The 13,745-nt window shown below is 53.3% G+C and overlaps 1 protein-coding gene across 4 annotated transcripts in view; it reads right to left on the bottom strand.

Moving 5' to 3' along the window:
* Eln (elastin) overlaps positions 1–9,420 on the bottom strand; it is a 35,813-nt gene extending 26,393 nt beyond the window's left edge. For all 4 annotated transcript variants that reach the window (XM_020164826.2, XM_020164834.2, XM_020164805.2 and 1 more), the window contains exons 1-4: positions 9,253–9,420; positions 2,957–3,007; positions 1,588–1,617; positions 1,067–1,099 (exon numbers count right to left, since the gene is read on the bottom strand). In XM_020164826.2, coding sequence (XP_020020415.1) covers positions 1,067–1,099; positions 1,588–1,617; positions 2,957–3,007; positions 9,253–9,334 — 196 coding nt within the window. In that variant the 5' untranslated portion in view covers positions 9,335–9,420. The remainder of the gene's footprint in view (positions 1–1,066; positions 1,100–1,587; positions 1,618–2,956; positions 3,008–9,252) is intronic.
* Positions 9,421–13,745: the final 4,325 nt, after the last annotated feature.

The following is a 13,745-nucleotide window of genomic DNA, read 5'->3' as shown; positions in this document are numbered from 1 at the left end:
GCGTGGTCCCATCTGTGTCCATCCTTCCCCTCTACCATCAAAGAAAGACTGTTCAGAGCCCTCGACCCTCCAGGAAGACAAACTCAGGTTTTGGCAGGGAAAGGCAGCAAACCCCAGCATCTCCTGGCCTCAGGGACCCTTAAAGACCCCAGGACCCTCTGTGCCCAGACACCTTGCCCTACGCCACTCTTGCCGGCCACAGCTCTGGAGTCTCGCAGCCCAGATGGTCTTTAACAAAAGGGAATCTGGGTCTCCGAGAATCATTTGATCTTGGATCAGTGACCATCAGGATTTCGTAAGAGCTGTGAGACATCCAAACTCTTCTCCAATGCGGAACTTCAGAGCCAGGGCGGCACGGCAAAGGGTGGGGACGCCAAGGCCACTTGTGCAGTGTCCCACTCGGAGGGAGCGTGTGTGTAAATATGGACAGTCTTCCACCTGTTCCTTACCCTCCAATGTTTCCCCTTTCTGGGGGTGGCCCCCTCCCCAGAGCTGAGAGTGCCTCTTGGTGGCTGATTTCAGTCCCCCATGGGTGAGGCCAGGACAGACCTATCAACACTTTCTTACTGGAAAACTCCAAGGTCTGGACCCAGCTGGCAGGGGGCTGGAAGCAGGCAGGGTCAAGGTCAGGTTCCGCCAAGCTCAGGTTTGGTCAGGTGGCGTCTGGAGCACCTTCCAAATGTGTCTAGGTCTGGAGTGCCATTTTACAGGCTTGGGGGCCACTGGGATCTCAGTTTCTATGTCTGCCTGTAGCACGAGGGCTGTTTCTGAGGCTTCTGGGAGCTGTCACATGGGTCTCTGTTGGGCAGAGGCCGGGTGCTCATCACGAGAGTGGGACATTTTGCTGCCTGCAGCCCCTGGCTCTGGGAGCCCTGGGATCTGACCTTGGGCTGCTGATACCTGGGTGCTGCCCCTGTCCACCATTCTCTCTCTTCCTCCTACCTGTTGGCTTCTTGCCTGGCTCACAGCTCTGTTGGTTTTTCCCTCCCCTGCCTCTCTGCCTTTTCTCAGAGGCCTCTGAGTCCTTGCATCTTACCTGGCCAGGCCTTACCTGGCCGGGTCTTACCTGTCTTGGGTGGTTTGGCTCCAGGCCCCAGGGCTGTGGAGGGAAGACATGGTGGTGAGCAGGGAGCCCCACCCCACCCCTCTTAAGGACTCATTCACCCCCCCAGTCTTACTCTGGGAAGAGTGAGGACTGTGGGGGTCTCTCACCCCCAGCCCTGGAAGGGACGGTCCTCCCTGTTGGTCACAGAGCCACTAGGAACCCCGCTCTGCCCTGGGTTTGTGGTGTACACTCTCCAAACCCCAGTTCTCAGCTAGCTGGGCAGGGATGGACTGGGGGTGGATCCTGGGACCTCATGACGTCCAGGCGAGGCTCATCCTCTTGACCCAGACCCTGGCTAAGGCGGGGGCAGAGGGAGCTGGGGGAACTCCGGAGCTCCTGGGTTCTTGTTCCCCACAGATGCTGTCTTTGTAAAATGAGGGACTCTTGATGCTTGGGTCCTTTGGGGTTCTCTGGTCTGTGGGTGGGGACAAGGTGACACCAGACCCCTTCAGTGAAGAGACAGGACTGGGTTTTGAGCTCACCTCCTACTCCCAGGCCTCCAAGACCAGCCCCTGAGAGAGAGAGAGGAGAGAGAGAGAGAGAGAGAGAGAGAGGAGAGGAGAGAGAGAGATCAGTACCTTTTCCAGACAAGTCACCCCTCTACTCATGGTCAAATCCATCACTGTCCAGCTGCACGGCCCTGGGCAAGTCTTAGTCTCCGTGTCCAACCCATTGGTCAGTTTGTGAACACTTCATGTTAGTTCTGAACAGTCAAATAACTTTTCTGCTTCCTTTTTCTTTTTCTTTTTTCTTTTTGGGTTCTTTGAGGCAGGGTCTTACTATGTAGCATGGGCTGCCCTTGAATTTGCAATCCTCCTGCCTCAGCTTCTGGGATTATAGGCTTTACTGCCACACCCGGCTGAAATACCTTTCAAGTATTGCATATATTACTTTTCAATTTTTTAATCAACTTGAAAGCATTCTGCTTTTCTTGTCTACATTAAAAGAGCCCCCCCCACCGCATGTCATCACCCAAACATCTTGCTCATTCTCTTCCGAGATCTTCAAATGTACATATCATTGTTTTTATATTATTTTTACTTCAAAAAAACACTCTACTACAGCTGAGCACGGTGGTTCACGCCTGTAATCTCAGCATTCGGGATGCTGAAGCAGGATGATTGCGAGTTCCAGACTAGTTGGGGTTACATAGTCAGACCCTGTCTCAAAACAAAACAAAGCTACTTCTCTCTCTTGCACACCACATACATAGCTATCTAATATTCACTTGATTACTCCCTTCTGTCACGTTTCTGGTTTTACAGATTTTATTTTATTGTTTATTCATTTAGTTTTCTTTTTTTGTTAACATGTGCATACATCGTTTGGGTCATTTCTCCACCTGCCCCTGGTTTTACAGATTTTAGCATTGGTCTTTTTCTCTTCTTTTTTTGGGGGGGAATGGGAAAAGGAGGGATTTGAACTCAGGATCTCACACTTGCAACACAGCTGCTCTATCACTTGAGGCGCACCCCCAGCCCTTTGACCTTTAGTTATTTTTTCAGATAGCCCCCCAGAGGGGGCTGGTCTCAAACCCCGATCCTTCAACCTACAGCCTCCGGTGTGGCTGGGATTACAGGTGTGTGACACTGGACCCAGCAAATTTTCAGTAATTTGCTTCCGATGCATTTCTAGGAGTGAGTAAAACGGGAGGAATTCGTGAAGATGCCCGCCTCCCAACAGCCTCCCCAGGACTGTGTTTCACCTTTCAGATCGTTTCTGCTGTGAAGCAGTGTCGCGTGTTGACTGCGTTTTTAACTGGGCCTGCCTTGTGGGTCCTCAGTGGTGGGCGTGTGTGTGTCTTATCTTAACATGCCTTGCGTGGCTGTGAGGACAATTCGCGCACATTACCTGGGTAGTAGACCCCTCCGGGAACTCCTCCAGGTACAGCTCCTGGAACCCCTGGAAGGAAGGAAGTAGAATTTTCCATTAGCCAAGCACATAAAACCATGGCAAAAAAAGTGATTATTTCAGCGGGCCAAACACATTTCTGTTTGCATTTTTTCTTTCTTCTTTTCACTTTGTATTTTTAAATTTTTTGGTGGTACTGGGGTTTGAACTCAGGGCCTCATGCTTGCTAGGCAGGCGCTCTACCACTTGAGCCCTTTTCTGTGAAGGGTTTTTTCGAGATAGGATCTCGTGAACTATTTCCCTGGGCTGGTTTTGAATCTCTGTCCTCCTGATCTCTGCTTCCTGAGTAGCTGGGATTACAGGCGTGACCCACCGGTGCCTGACTCCTTTTTATTTTTTGAGGCAGGGTCTTGTTATGTATGTAGCTCAGGCAGGTCTTGAACTCAAGATCCTCCTGCCTCAGTTTCCCAAGTGCTGGGGTTACAGGCGTGCACCACCACACAGCCGGCTTACGTTTTTAACATTCTTGCTTTCCCAAGTGGCCTTTGAGGTTGGAAGGGCTGGGATTATGGTCGTGGTTTTAGCAGCTGGGAAAATGAGGCTCAGAGAGGTTAAGCAGTCTCGGGGGCCACACAGCTGGAAAGAGACAGAGCCTGGATTCAGCTCAGGTCCCTCCTGTGAGCAACGTGGATGACATGGATCCATCCGGCTGTCCTGGAAGGCAGAGGGCCCTGCACGGGGCTGGGTACTAGGAGCCCTGGGCACACAGTGCTCTCCGGCGCCGAGCAGTGTGGCCAGAGCCAGGGTCACGGGAGGGCAGACAGCAAACAGCAAGTTGTCGACTGCATCCCAGCCATTTCTACACTGATAGGAGGGGGTGAGGTCACCATCCTGGCCGCTGGGCAGCTATACTTGGGTGGGGTTCTGGCCATCTGACCCCAGGGCTGTTTTAGGAGGCGCTGGAGGCCCGGCGAGGGAAACACCACGAATGAGCAAAGTCAAGCTTCCTAAGGAACAGCTAATTCCCTGGCCAAGGTCACGGGTTCAGTCCCCACGGACCCATGAAGCTCTGGCTGGAGACTCTGATGCTGGCTGGGGACCTGGGGCAAAGCTGTGGTCCTGGGAACACACAGGGCGCCACACTGGGGACTCTACCATGGACTGTCACCAACCCTTGGCAAGTCACCTTGCTGATTGCCTTGGTCAGCCTTTGCTGAGGGGGTGGTGGTGGTTGGGAGTCTCTCAGGGCCACAGGCTGCTGGGGGACAGTCACGCAGGCAGCCTTGTAGCATGTCCAGACGTCTGGCCTCAGAGGCCTGGAGACATGTCACAGATGGCCCCGCGGCCTCTGGGCCTTGTCAGCCCTGGTCAGCTGCAGCCCAGCAGGGCTGGTGATGCCCGGCTGTCATGACCACACTCATGCCAAAGCTGGGTGCCATCCCTCCCAGGACTGTCCCCCCACCCCATTCCACCCAGGGACGTCATTTCAGGCCTGAAGAATGTCTCAGAGCCTTGGGGGCTCCGAGCGGTGGCCCCAGGGGTTGGGCCTTCTGGGAATGATCACTTTGGCTCCATTGTCAGCTGCCAAACCCACACATGGCTTGCCTCGGGCCTTTGATGGCTTCCCTGGCTCCGGCCTCCAGCTCTGAGCACTTTCATGCTTCCTTCTCTGTCTCTCTCTTCCTGTGGTTTCTGTCCCTCCTTCCTCACTGTCCTCTCTTCCCTGTCCTCTGGTCTCCAGCCCTCTAGCAGACTGCAGGGAACATGTTGGGTGGGAAGAGCCAGGAGCTCCAGACCACTCCTCTGGATTCTAAATCCTGGTTTTGTTGCTTCTTGTTAGCTGTGTGACTTTGGGCAAGTCACTTAACCTCTCTGAGCCTCGCTCTGCTTTTCTGCAATGTGTTTGATCCTCACTGCCTCATAAGGTTGCAAAGGTTCAAGTAAGGAGTCTGTGGCCTGTCCACACCTGGCAGAGTAATTGGTTTTAAAAAAAATTTGGTGAAACCATGCAGGGTTTTACCAAATTACACACCTGTAATTCCACTACTCAGGAGGAAGCTGAGGCAGGAAGATCAAGAGTTTGAGGTCAGTCTGGGCTATATAGTGAGACCCTATCCCCAAGAAAAAAATCAAAAGAACAATGTACTTATTTTGTCTCTTTTGCTAATAAAGTGTTTGTTGATTGACAAAAAATGCTTTCCTTTCGCTCCCATTTTGCTACACAGTCCATGGCCCTGGGACCAGGGAAACAATAGGTGATCAATAAGTGATGGATGAGCCGGGTGCAGGTGGCTCATGCCTGTAATCCTAGCTACTCAGGAGGCAGAGATCAGGAGGATCAAGGTTCAAAGACAGCCTAGGCAAATAGTTTATGAGACCCTATCTTGAAAATACCTAACACAAAAAGAGGGCTGGTGGGGTGGCTCAAGGTGAAGGCCTTGAGTTCAAACCCCAGTACCACACACACAAAATCATGGTGGGTGAGTGATGTGGAGGACAGGCAGAGGGTCCCCTGGTCACAAGTGGCCTGGGAGCCTTCTGGTTTTAGGCTCGGCAAGCTCTCTGGTTTGGCTGAACCCCACTTCCTTCCTCTTGGGGTTCTGTTCTCCCACACCCCGCCCTTTCCGTCTCTCCAGCTCTCATCTTCTCCTCCCTCTCCACACCCACGACACAAACCCAAAGCATTGGCCGAACTCCACGCCTGAAACAGAACCGTCTGGGGAGTTGGTGGTTTTTTTTTTTTCCTTCTTCTTTTTTTGGCAGCAGTGAGATTTGAACTCAGGGCCTTACACTTGCTAGGCAGGTGCTCTTACCACTTGAGCCATTCCATCAGCCCTTTTGCTTTAGTTATTTTTCTCATAGGGTCTTGTACTTTGGGTGGTGATCTTCCTACCACCTCCTGAGTAACTGGGATTACAGGTGTGAGCCACCTTGCTGCTGCCTGTCCTGGAGCTGGTGTTTTTTTTTTTTTTTGATTCCCATTTCATACAAAGGAATTGGAAAACTGCAAGGATCTTTGCCTGTCTTTCTTCAAGCACAGGACAGGTGAGAATTAAATAAGCCAAGCGGTATAGCGGAAAGTAGCACACTCTCTCCACACGCCCCAGCCCAGTGGGTTCAGTTCTACCTCCACTCCCGCATAGGAGCAAAGTCCATCCTGTCAGGAATGCCCTCTCTGCATCCGTCTCTCCTCTCCCTCCTGCCTTCCCTGAGCCCCCGCTCTTCCTGCCTGCAACACTTGTCTTGTTTTATGTGGGTTTGGCTTTGTTCTGTGAGCAGCCCAGGGCGGAACTCCTGCATTGAGGACTCAGATGCTAGGCTCAGGGATCACTGCAGACTTCTGACCTGGCTGGGACTCCTTGTAAAACATGCGAGTTAGTTCTGCTTGCATACCTCCCGCGACGGGAAGCTCACCATCTCTCACTCCTGTGAGGTCGGCCCGCAGAGGTGGTTCTGTATCTCTTGCTCCCTCCCTCCTTCTCTCTCTCTCTCTCTCTCTACTTTCGGGACAGACTCTGACTTTGTACATTAGGCTGGTCTCCAACCAGTCCTCCTGCCTCAGCTTCCAGGAGGACTGGAGTGCTAGGATTACAGGAATGTACCACCACACTCTGCTAACACATTCCTTTTGCTTTCAAGGTCTAATTCAAAGGTCTTTTCCTCTGGGAAGACTTCCAGGATTTCCTGCGACTCCTCTGGGCCGCCCTCACCTGGTCCTTCCTGCGACTCCTCTGGGCCACCCTCACCTGGTCCTATCTGCTTCCTTCTTCTACTTATGCAGTAGATGCTCCTGAGAGGGAGAATTAAACCTTAGAATTTAAATTTAGAAAGTTGTAGCTACAAGGATCTTTTAGCCTTAATTGGCAAATCCCAAATAAGTGAATATTACAAATTTGATACTTTTTTTTTTTTTTTTTTGGTGGGGCTGGGGTTTGAACTCAGAGGTTCCCACTTGCAAAGCAGGTGCTCTACCATTTGAGCCACACCTCCAGTCCATTTTGCTCTGGTTATTTTGGAGATGGGGTCTCAAGAACTATTGGCCCCAGGGTTGGCCTCAAACCTCAAGCCTTCTAATCTCAGCCTCCCAAGTTGCTGGGATTACAGACACCAGCACCCAGTTTGATTCAGTTTTTGGCAGAGGTTATATGGCTACAGTCTCCCACTGGCCCTAGGAGGCAGGCAAGTATGTTTCTTTCCAGTTTGCACCTGGCGGGGGACCCACAGTTGACCCCAGTCACACCCTGGGCTCCGGGTTGAAAGATCTTTGAGTGACTGTTTGAGACTGAGCAGTGAGTGGGCCAGCCAGGCCTTGGCAAGGGACTTTGGCAAACCAAAGTCCAGGGGGACCTCCTGAAAGCTGTTTGTTGTTTGCATGGAGAGGTGACCAAGGGCTTTCCAAAAACAATTTCACCCTGAGTGGGTGAGTGTCCCCTCCCACATGGGGCCACATTTGTCCTCCTGCCTTGGCCTCAGCAGAAACACGAGTGGATCAACCTCTAAACCGGAGCTTTTCTGCCTGGCAGGCCATCAGAGGCACCTGTCCAGGCTCCTCCCCAGACCCAAAGGGCAGCAGGAATTCTTGGGTAGGACCCCAGCACCAGAGTGGTTCAGAGTTATCCGGGTGGCTCTCCTGTCTAGCCAGGGTTGAAAACCCCTGAGATAAACCAGGGGGAAAAAAAACCCAATATTTCCAAGGTTGGGTTATTTCTGATTTAATGTCGCACACTCTCTTTTTAAATGGCACGGGGTCTGGGGACAGTTGTTTACTCTAATCACAAAATGTGATTAGTACCTCACTGGCTTTTGGGGAAGGAATGGGGCTGGGCTCCTCCAGGTGGGGAGCTGGGAGGGTGTGACTGGGGTCCCTCTGCCTCCCCAACCTCTCTAGACTTTGGTAGACTCTGTACACAGACCCCAGAAGACCCCATCAGGTCAAACCCCTTATTTGAGCCTGGCCTCTGCAGCCACCTGGGGCAGAGCCGAGATCTATCTTTGTAAGGAAGGATGCCAGCTGGGCACGCAGTGATGTCACCGCAGCTACAAGGAGAGGGCTGATTTCCCCTTAAAGGGCTCCAGGCTTGCCTGTCCCCAAATGTTGCCTTATCCTTTGAGCTGGGAAGAGAGCTGAGGACCCTAAGCTAACCCCCACGGACTGCCTGAGTCTCAGTTTCTCCCCTTGTAAAAAATAACAGCTTCCAACTACTTTCTGGATTTCTTCCACTCATGACTGCCAGACTACAGGTGTCTGGGAAGGAGGTGGACAGGTGTTTGGGGGCCAAACTCAGGGCAAGGTACTGACAAGCTGTCTCTGGGAGCTCCTGCCCCCAGCAATGTACCCAGCTCTGTTCCCCCCTGCAGTCCCCCTGTTCTCTATGGCAAGGAGACTCCCTGGGAAAGGAGACCCCACCCACGCCTCCCTTCCAGATGGCCCGTGAGCTCGCACCTCTCTCTTCCTGTGGCCGGAAGCACCTTTCATGCCCCCAGCTGAGAGCAGTGCTCCCCCGCCTGGCTGCCAGGATGACACCTTCTCTGGTTTGCCTTTCCTTGCTGGGACTCCACCCCCCCCCACACACCTGGACGCCCCATCTCCCATGTGCACATGTGTTTTGGGTGGCAGACTTTTGCAGACACTAACAGGCAACTTCACGAGTGTTCTCCCCGCCCTCCCTGTCCCCACTATACCTGCCTAGGGATGAACTTGTAAACAGACATTTGTACCTTTCCAGACCCTCCCCCACTTCAGTGACATATTTGGGTGTAGACACACCTGTACACCTGTGTGACAGAGTCCGAAAGTCCCCGTTCACGTGTGCACACACGTACTCAGGAGACCCAACCCATTTTCACCAGGGACCATAGCTTTCCAACCTGCAATCCCACAATGAACTTGACCTTGACCTTCCTCAGAGAGGGATCCTGACTTCCCAGGGGACACCAGGAACCTGCCGGGGTCACACAGCTGGCTGTGGCTAAGAGGTCTCACACACAGGTCTCCTTTCCCCACAGTAGCATGTGTACCTAGCTGGGTCACAGGTAGGCAGACTGCCTGTGGGGTCTCGCTGGGAGAACAGGGACCTTCTGGGGCATCAGACTGATGAGGTGCCCTTTGACAGGGTCCCACAAGGTGGCATAGGGCTAGCTCCCAGGAGGACCAGGTCACAGGGCCCAGTGGCTGAAGGGAGGACCTGGGGGTGAAGGGTTCCCTTCTGCCCAGTCCATCTGCCAGGCCCCCCTGTCAGTCCAGCCGCTGGGATCCTCGGGCTGTGGGCGACAGGAGGGGGACAAGGGGCCCTTACCTCCAGGCTGCACAGGGTGGAGGAGGTTGAGGAGAAGCAGGAGGACTCCGGGCTGTGGGGCCACCGCTGTCAGACCCGCCATCTCGGGTAGGAATGCCCCAGTCTTCTCTCTGCGCCCCGTTTTATCCTCAAAGCGTAATTGCTGCCTCGTCGGCTGTGAGGGAAGGAGGGAGGGAGAGAGGGCGGGCGGGAGGGCGGGAAGAGGGGGAGGCTGGGGGAGGGGGCGGGGGGGGGCAGTTACGAAAGGCCTGCTGGGCTGGGTTTGCCTGGACTGTGGGCTTTTTTCCTTCACACACACACACACACACACACACACACACACACACACACAAGACACACACATGCTCCCCCCCACCTCTTTCCCTCTGTGGCTGTTCTGCCACTGGCCCTGTTCCCACCAGAAAGTGCGAGGGGGCCTCTGCCAGGACAGCCCTTGGGAGGAAGCAGGAGGGAGGGCCCTCACAGCCCGGCCAAAAAATCCAGGCCCCAGCCAAGGCCTGAGTGGCCAGGCCCCCGCCCCTCCGGCTGGGCCCCAGGCCCAGTGTGGGGACACAGGCCAGCTGTCCTGAGCCTTGGCCCCCACCCTGGCTCTCCAGACACCCCAACACCCCCAGGCCTGGCTAGAGACAGGCTCTGTCCCAAAGTGGAGGCTGGGCAGGTCTGGGGGCTCTGGGGGCGGGGGTGAATTTTGTAGAGGTGAAAGGCCTGTGGGCATGGCCTGGAAGGTAGGATCAAGCTGGTGTTGCCCTGGAGGGGATCTTGGGGACAGAATGGGGACTCTGACATGCTACAGCTTCATTGTGCATGGGGTAGGGTTTCTGTCTGGGGCTGGTGGACTCAGAGGCCAGGGGCTTGTAGTTGGGAGAGTGACCTGGGAGGGAAGGCCATGTAAAGTGCTGTTGTCTGGGCACCCGGAACAGGTTGGAGATCCTGGCGTACATGATTCTACCCTGCACGGGACAAGGTCACAGACGTGAGCAGGCTAGCTAGTGTTTGACAAAGGTCGTGCTGGACCCCCAGTGTCCAGCAGGGACCAGGGAGGTGGGAGCTCCATGCAGATAACAGGCAGACACCCTCCATGTTATCACTTTGTCACCTGTCTCCACACTGAGTGACACCAGTGTCTACATCAGACCTGGGAGCTGCAGACGGCTGGCTGGTTCTCCCTGCTCCTCTGGGAATGCCCGCGACTTCCATCCCTCTGGTGGCCAGGAGGGGGCGACCTGCACTGAAACAGCCAAGCCAGCAAGTCAGCAGAGCTCAGAGCCCCAGCTCAGGGTCCCCTAGTGGATGGGGACCCTGGGGGGCTTTGGGTGTGTATGGGGGTGGGTCAGGGGAAGATCATGTCCGTTCTATACCTAGTTAGATCCCAGATCAGTCCCACAGCCTGCTGGTCTCTGTACACACCCGCCCCAGATCTGCTAACAACTGTCCCCTCACTTCAGGGGGGAGGCTGAGACCTTCCAATGGAGTTGTAGTGTGTCAGGTCCCTATTCTGTCCCCAAGATCCCCTCCAGGGCAACACCAGCCTGATCCTACCTTCTAGACCATTCTGCCTGCAGGCTTCTGTAGGGAGCCAGAGGACCAGAGAGGAAACTAACCAGTTTCCTTGACCTAGGTCACAATTGGTCAGGGGACAAAGTGGAGACCTTGTGTCCTGGGGGCTTTTTCCTGCACCAGGATGGCTGAGAGAGATGAGTTAAATGTCTCTGGTCCAGACAGGAGCACAGAGACAGTGTGGAGTGCTGGTGGGGTTTGGGGGGCTAGGAGCAGAGGGGTCAAAGACAGGCCTTGGACTGGCAAAGTGAGTGGTAGAGCACCTGCCTAGCAAGCATGAGGCCCTGAGTTCAAACCCCAGTACTGCCAAGACTGGTCTTAGACTCAAGTGGACCTAGGACCACTCTGGTTCTAGAACTTAATTTTTTTTTTAAACTAATACTACCCTTGCTGTCACCAATTCTGCAAGCTCTGTTCCTGTTTTGGTGTAGCTGTTGGGCTAGGCTCTCTTCCTGACTTTCTTGGGACCCTGAGCATCTGCTCTTTCTTTCCCTGGATCTCCAGTTTTGTCAGCTCCAGGATTTTGGCAGGTTGGTACCTGCTAGGAGAATCATCCAAAGCTGGATATGGTAGTTCACACCTGTAATCCCAGCCCTTGGGAGGCAGAAGCAGGAGGACTGTGAGTTCCAGACTAGCCTGGGCTAATATGGAGAGACCCTGGAAAGAGAGAGGGATTGAAAGAGAGAGGAGAGAGAGAGAGAAAGAGAGAATATATTATCCTGAAGCTATGTTTGCATAGCAAGTACATAGCTTTTTATATGATGTATGCTTATTTGGGGGTGCACTGGGGTAGCTAATGAAAATTCTGAGGACCTAAAGTCCCCTACCCAGCTCTTGGTGGAGATAGGAACTGCTGTGAAGTGCCTGTGTGCCGGGGAGGGGGAAGAAGGGGGTGCTCCTGGGGCTGTGACGTGAGCAGGAACAGGCTTTCAGACTTGCAAACCGCAGTCTGCTCACTGACTTTATTAATTCCAGGACTGAGAGGCCAGAGCCAGAGGGAGTGGGCTTGCGGTGGGGAACTGGGAGAGGTATAGTGGGGCACTTGCTGGGGTAGACTGTAGTCTGCACTGTCCTGGGTCCTGGATCCTGTCACCCCAGCCCAAGTCCCCCTTCTCCTCAGGAGCCCCAGCTCATGGCAGGAGCTCTGTGCACCTTCCAAAGGGGCCAAGATTCAGAACCAAATCTGCCTAACTGGTTGTCAGGTGCAAGTCAGTCCCCACGTGGTCCTGTCTTCTATTGGTGGCAGGATGCACAGCTGTGTGGGACAGTGGCCCAGCCAAGAAGGACAGACAGGCTGTGTGGCTGGGCTGGGAAGAGCTGGGAACCCAGTGGTGCTTCCTCCCAGGCCTCTGAAGATTTGCTGATTGGGCCACAAGTAGACCTGTAGGGGGTCAGTAATTTTTTTTAAGTGGGACTGAGATTTGAATTCAGTGCTCTACTGCTTGAGCCACACCTCCAGTCCATTTTGCTCTGGTTATTTTTGAGATAGGGTCTCGTGAACTATTTTCCCTGGCTGACCTTGAACCGAAATCCTCCCTTTCACAGCCTCTCAAGTACCTAGAATGACAGGGGTGAGCCACCAGTGCCTGGCTCCATTTGGCAAATATTTACTGAGCACATGCTCACTCCAAGTATGACTTTTATTTTATTTTAATTTAATGAGAGCACTGGGGTTTGAACTCGGGGCCTCGCACTTGCTAGTGGGCGCTCTACCACTTGAGCCACTCCACCAGCCCTGTTTGTGCTTGAGTTATTTTTCACCTTGAACCGCAATCCTCCTGACCTCTGCCTCCCAAGAAGCTAGGATTACAGGAGTGGGTCACCCCACCTAACTTCCTCTCCCTGACTTTGAACTTCCTAGTGGCTCTGTAAAAGAAAACTTCAGTAAAATTAATTTTAGTAATGTTATATTGAACCCAGCGTATTTAAAAATATTATTTCAACAGGTAATCAATGCAAAATTTTTAGTGAGAGAATTATAATTCTTGTACATACTAAGTCTTAAACTAGTCCCTGCTAATCTCATGACTACAAATAAAACAAAACAAAAACTGGAGTGCATATTACATTTAGAGTGCATTTCCATTTGAACTAGTCACTTTTTCCCCTCTTTTTTGGTGTTTTGAGACAGGGTCACCTTTTGCAGCTCAGGCTGGCCTTGAACTCTCAGTCCTCCTGCATCACTAATATTGGTGTGAGCTTGGGTAGATGACCTTGTAACACCTCATAATGGTGACATCAGCAATGATTAATTCTAAGAGTTTCAGTGTCCTATGGGGACAGGGCACTTCACAAACCCGTGAGAATGCAAACTCATGTCTATATGAGTCTGGTACACAGCGAGTGCTCAAATGGGGGATGGGGTCTCTGACATCATTTCAGACAACTGGAGCAGATGATGGAGGATGGGTGAGGGGCAGGGACAGGGACAGGGAGAAGCCCCTCTCCACAAATGCTGCCCCCCTCCCACTGCTCCCCACCCCCAGGGCTGCCTTGGCTCCCCGAGCAGCCAGGCTCTGACCCTACCACCTCCTGCATTCCCCCCCAGACCCAGCTGTTTGTCAGTGAGTCATTTGTCAGTCTGGGTCCTTGGCCGGTGTGAGGGGGAGGTGGGTGTCCTGGACTGGCTGTTCTGCCCCCGGGCTGTTCCCACATGGCCTCATGGGCTGTCTGCTGCAGTCTGAGGGGAACGTCACGAGCTGTGCCTAGCTGGGAGCTCTGTGCACCCCCTCCCCAGGGACCCAGGGTTGGAGGCGTCCAGAACACGCTTCTTATTTGACATTTGACAGTTTACAAAGTACATCTCCATTTGTGATCGGGTTATTATTATCTCAGTTTATAAACAGAAGGGTTAGGAGCCCTGTCTACAAACCCAGGGCCTGCCAGAAAGAGCTCTGGGTGACTATCTCCTTAGAGCAACTTCATTTTAACCCAGA

The sequence above is a fragment of the Castor canadensis genome, chromosome 6 (assembly GCF_047511655.1).
Source record: "Castor canadensis chromosome 6, mCasCan1.hap1v2, whole genome shotgun sequence".
NCBI classification, from domain to species: domain Eukaryota; kingdom Metazoa; phylum Chordata; class Mammalia; order Rodentia; family Castoridae; genus Castor; species Castor canadensis.
The sequence above is the reverse complement of the archived record's forward strand: the minus strand, read 5'-3'. Positions and strand labels throughout refer to the sequence as shown.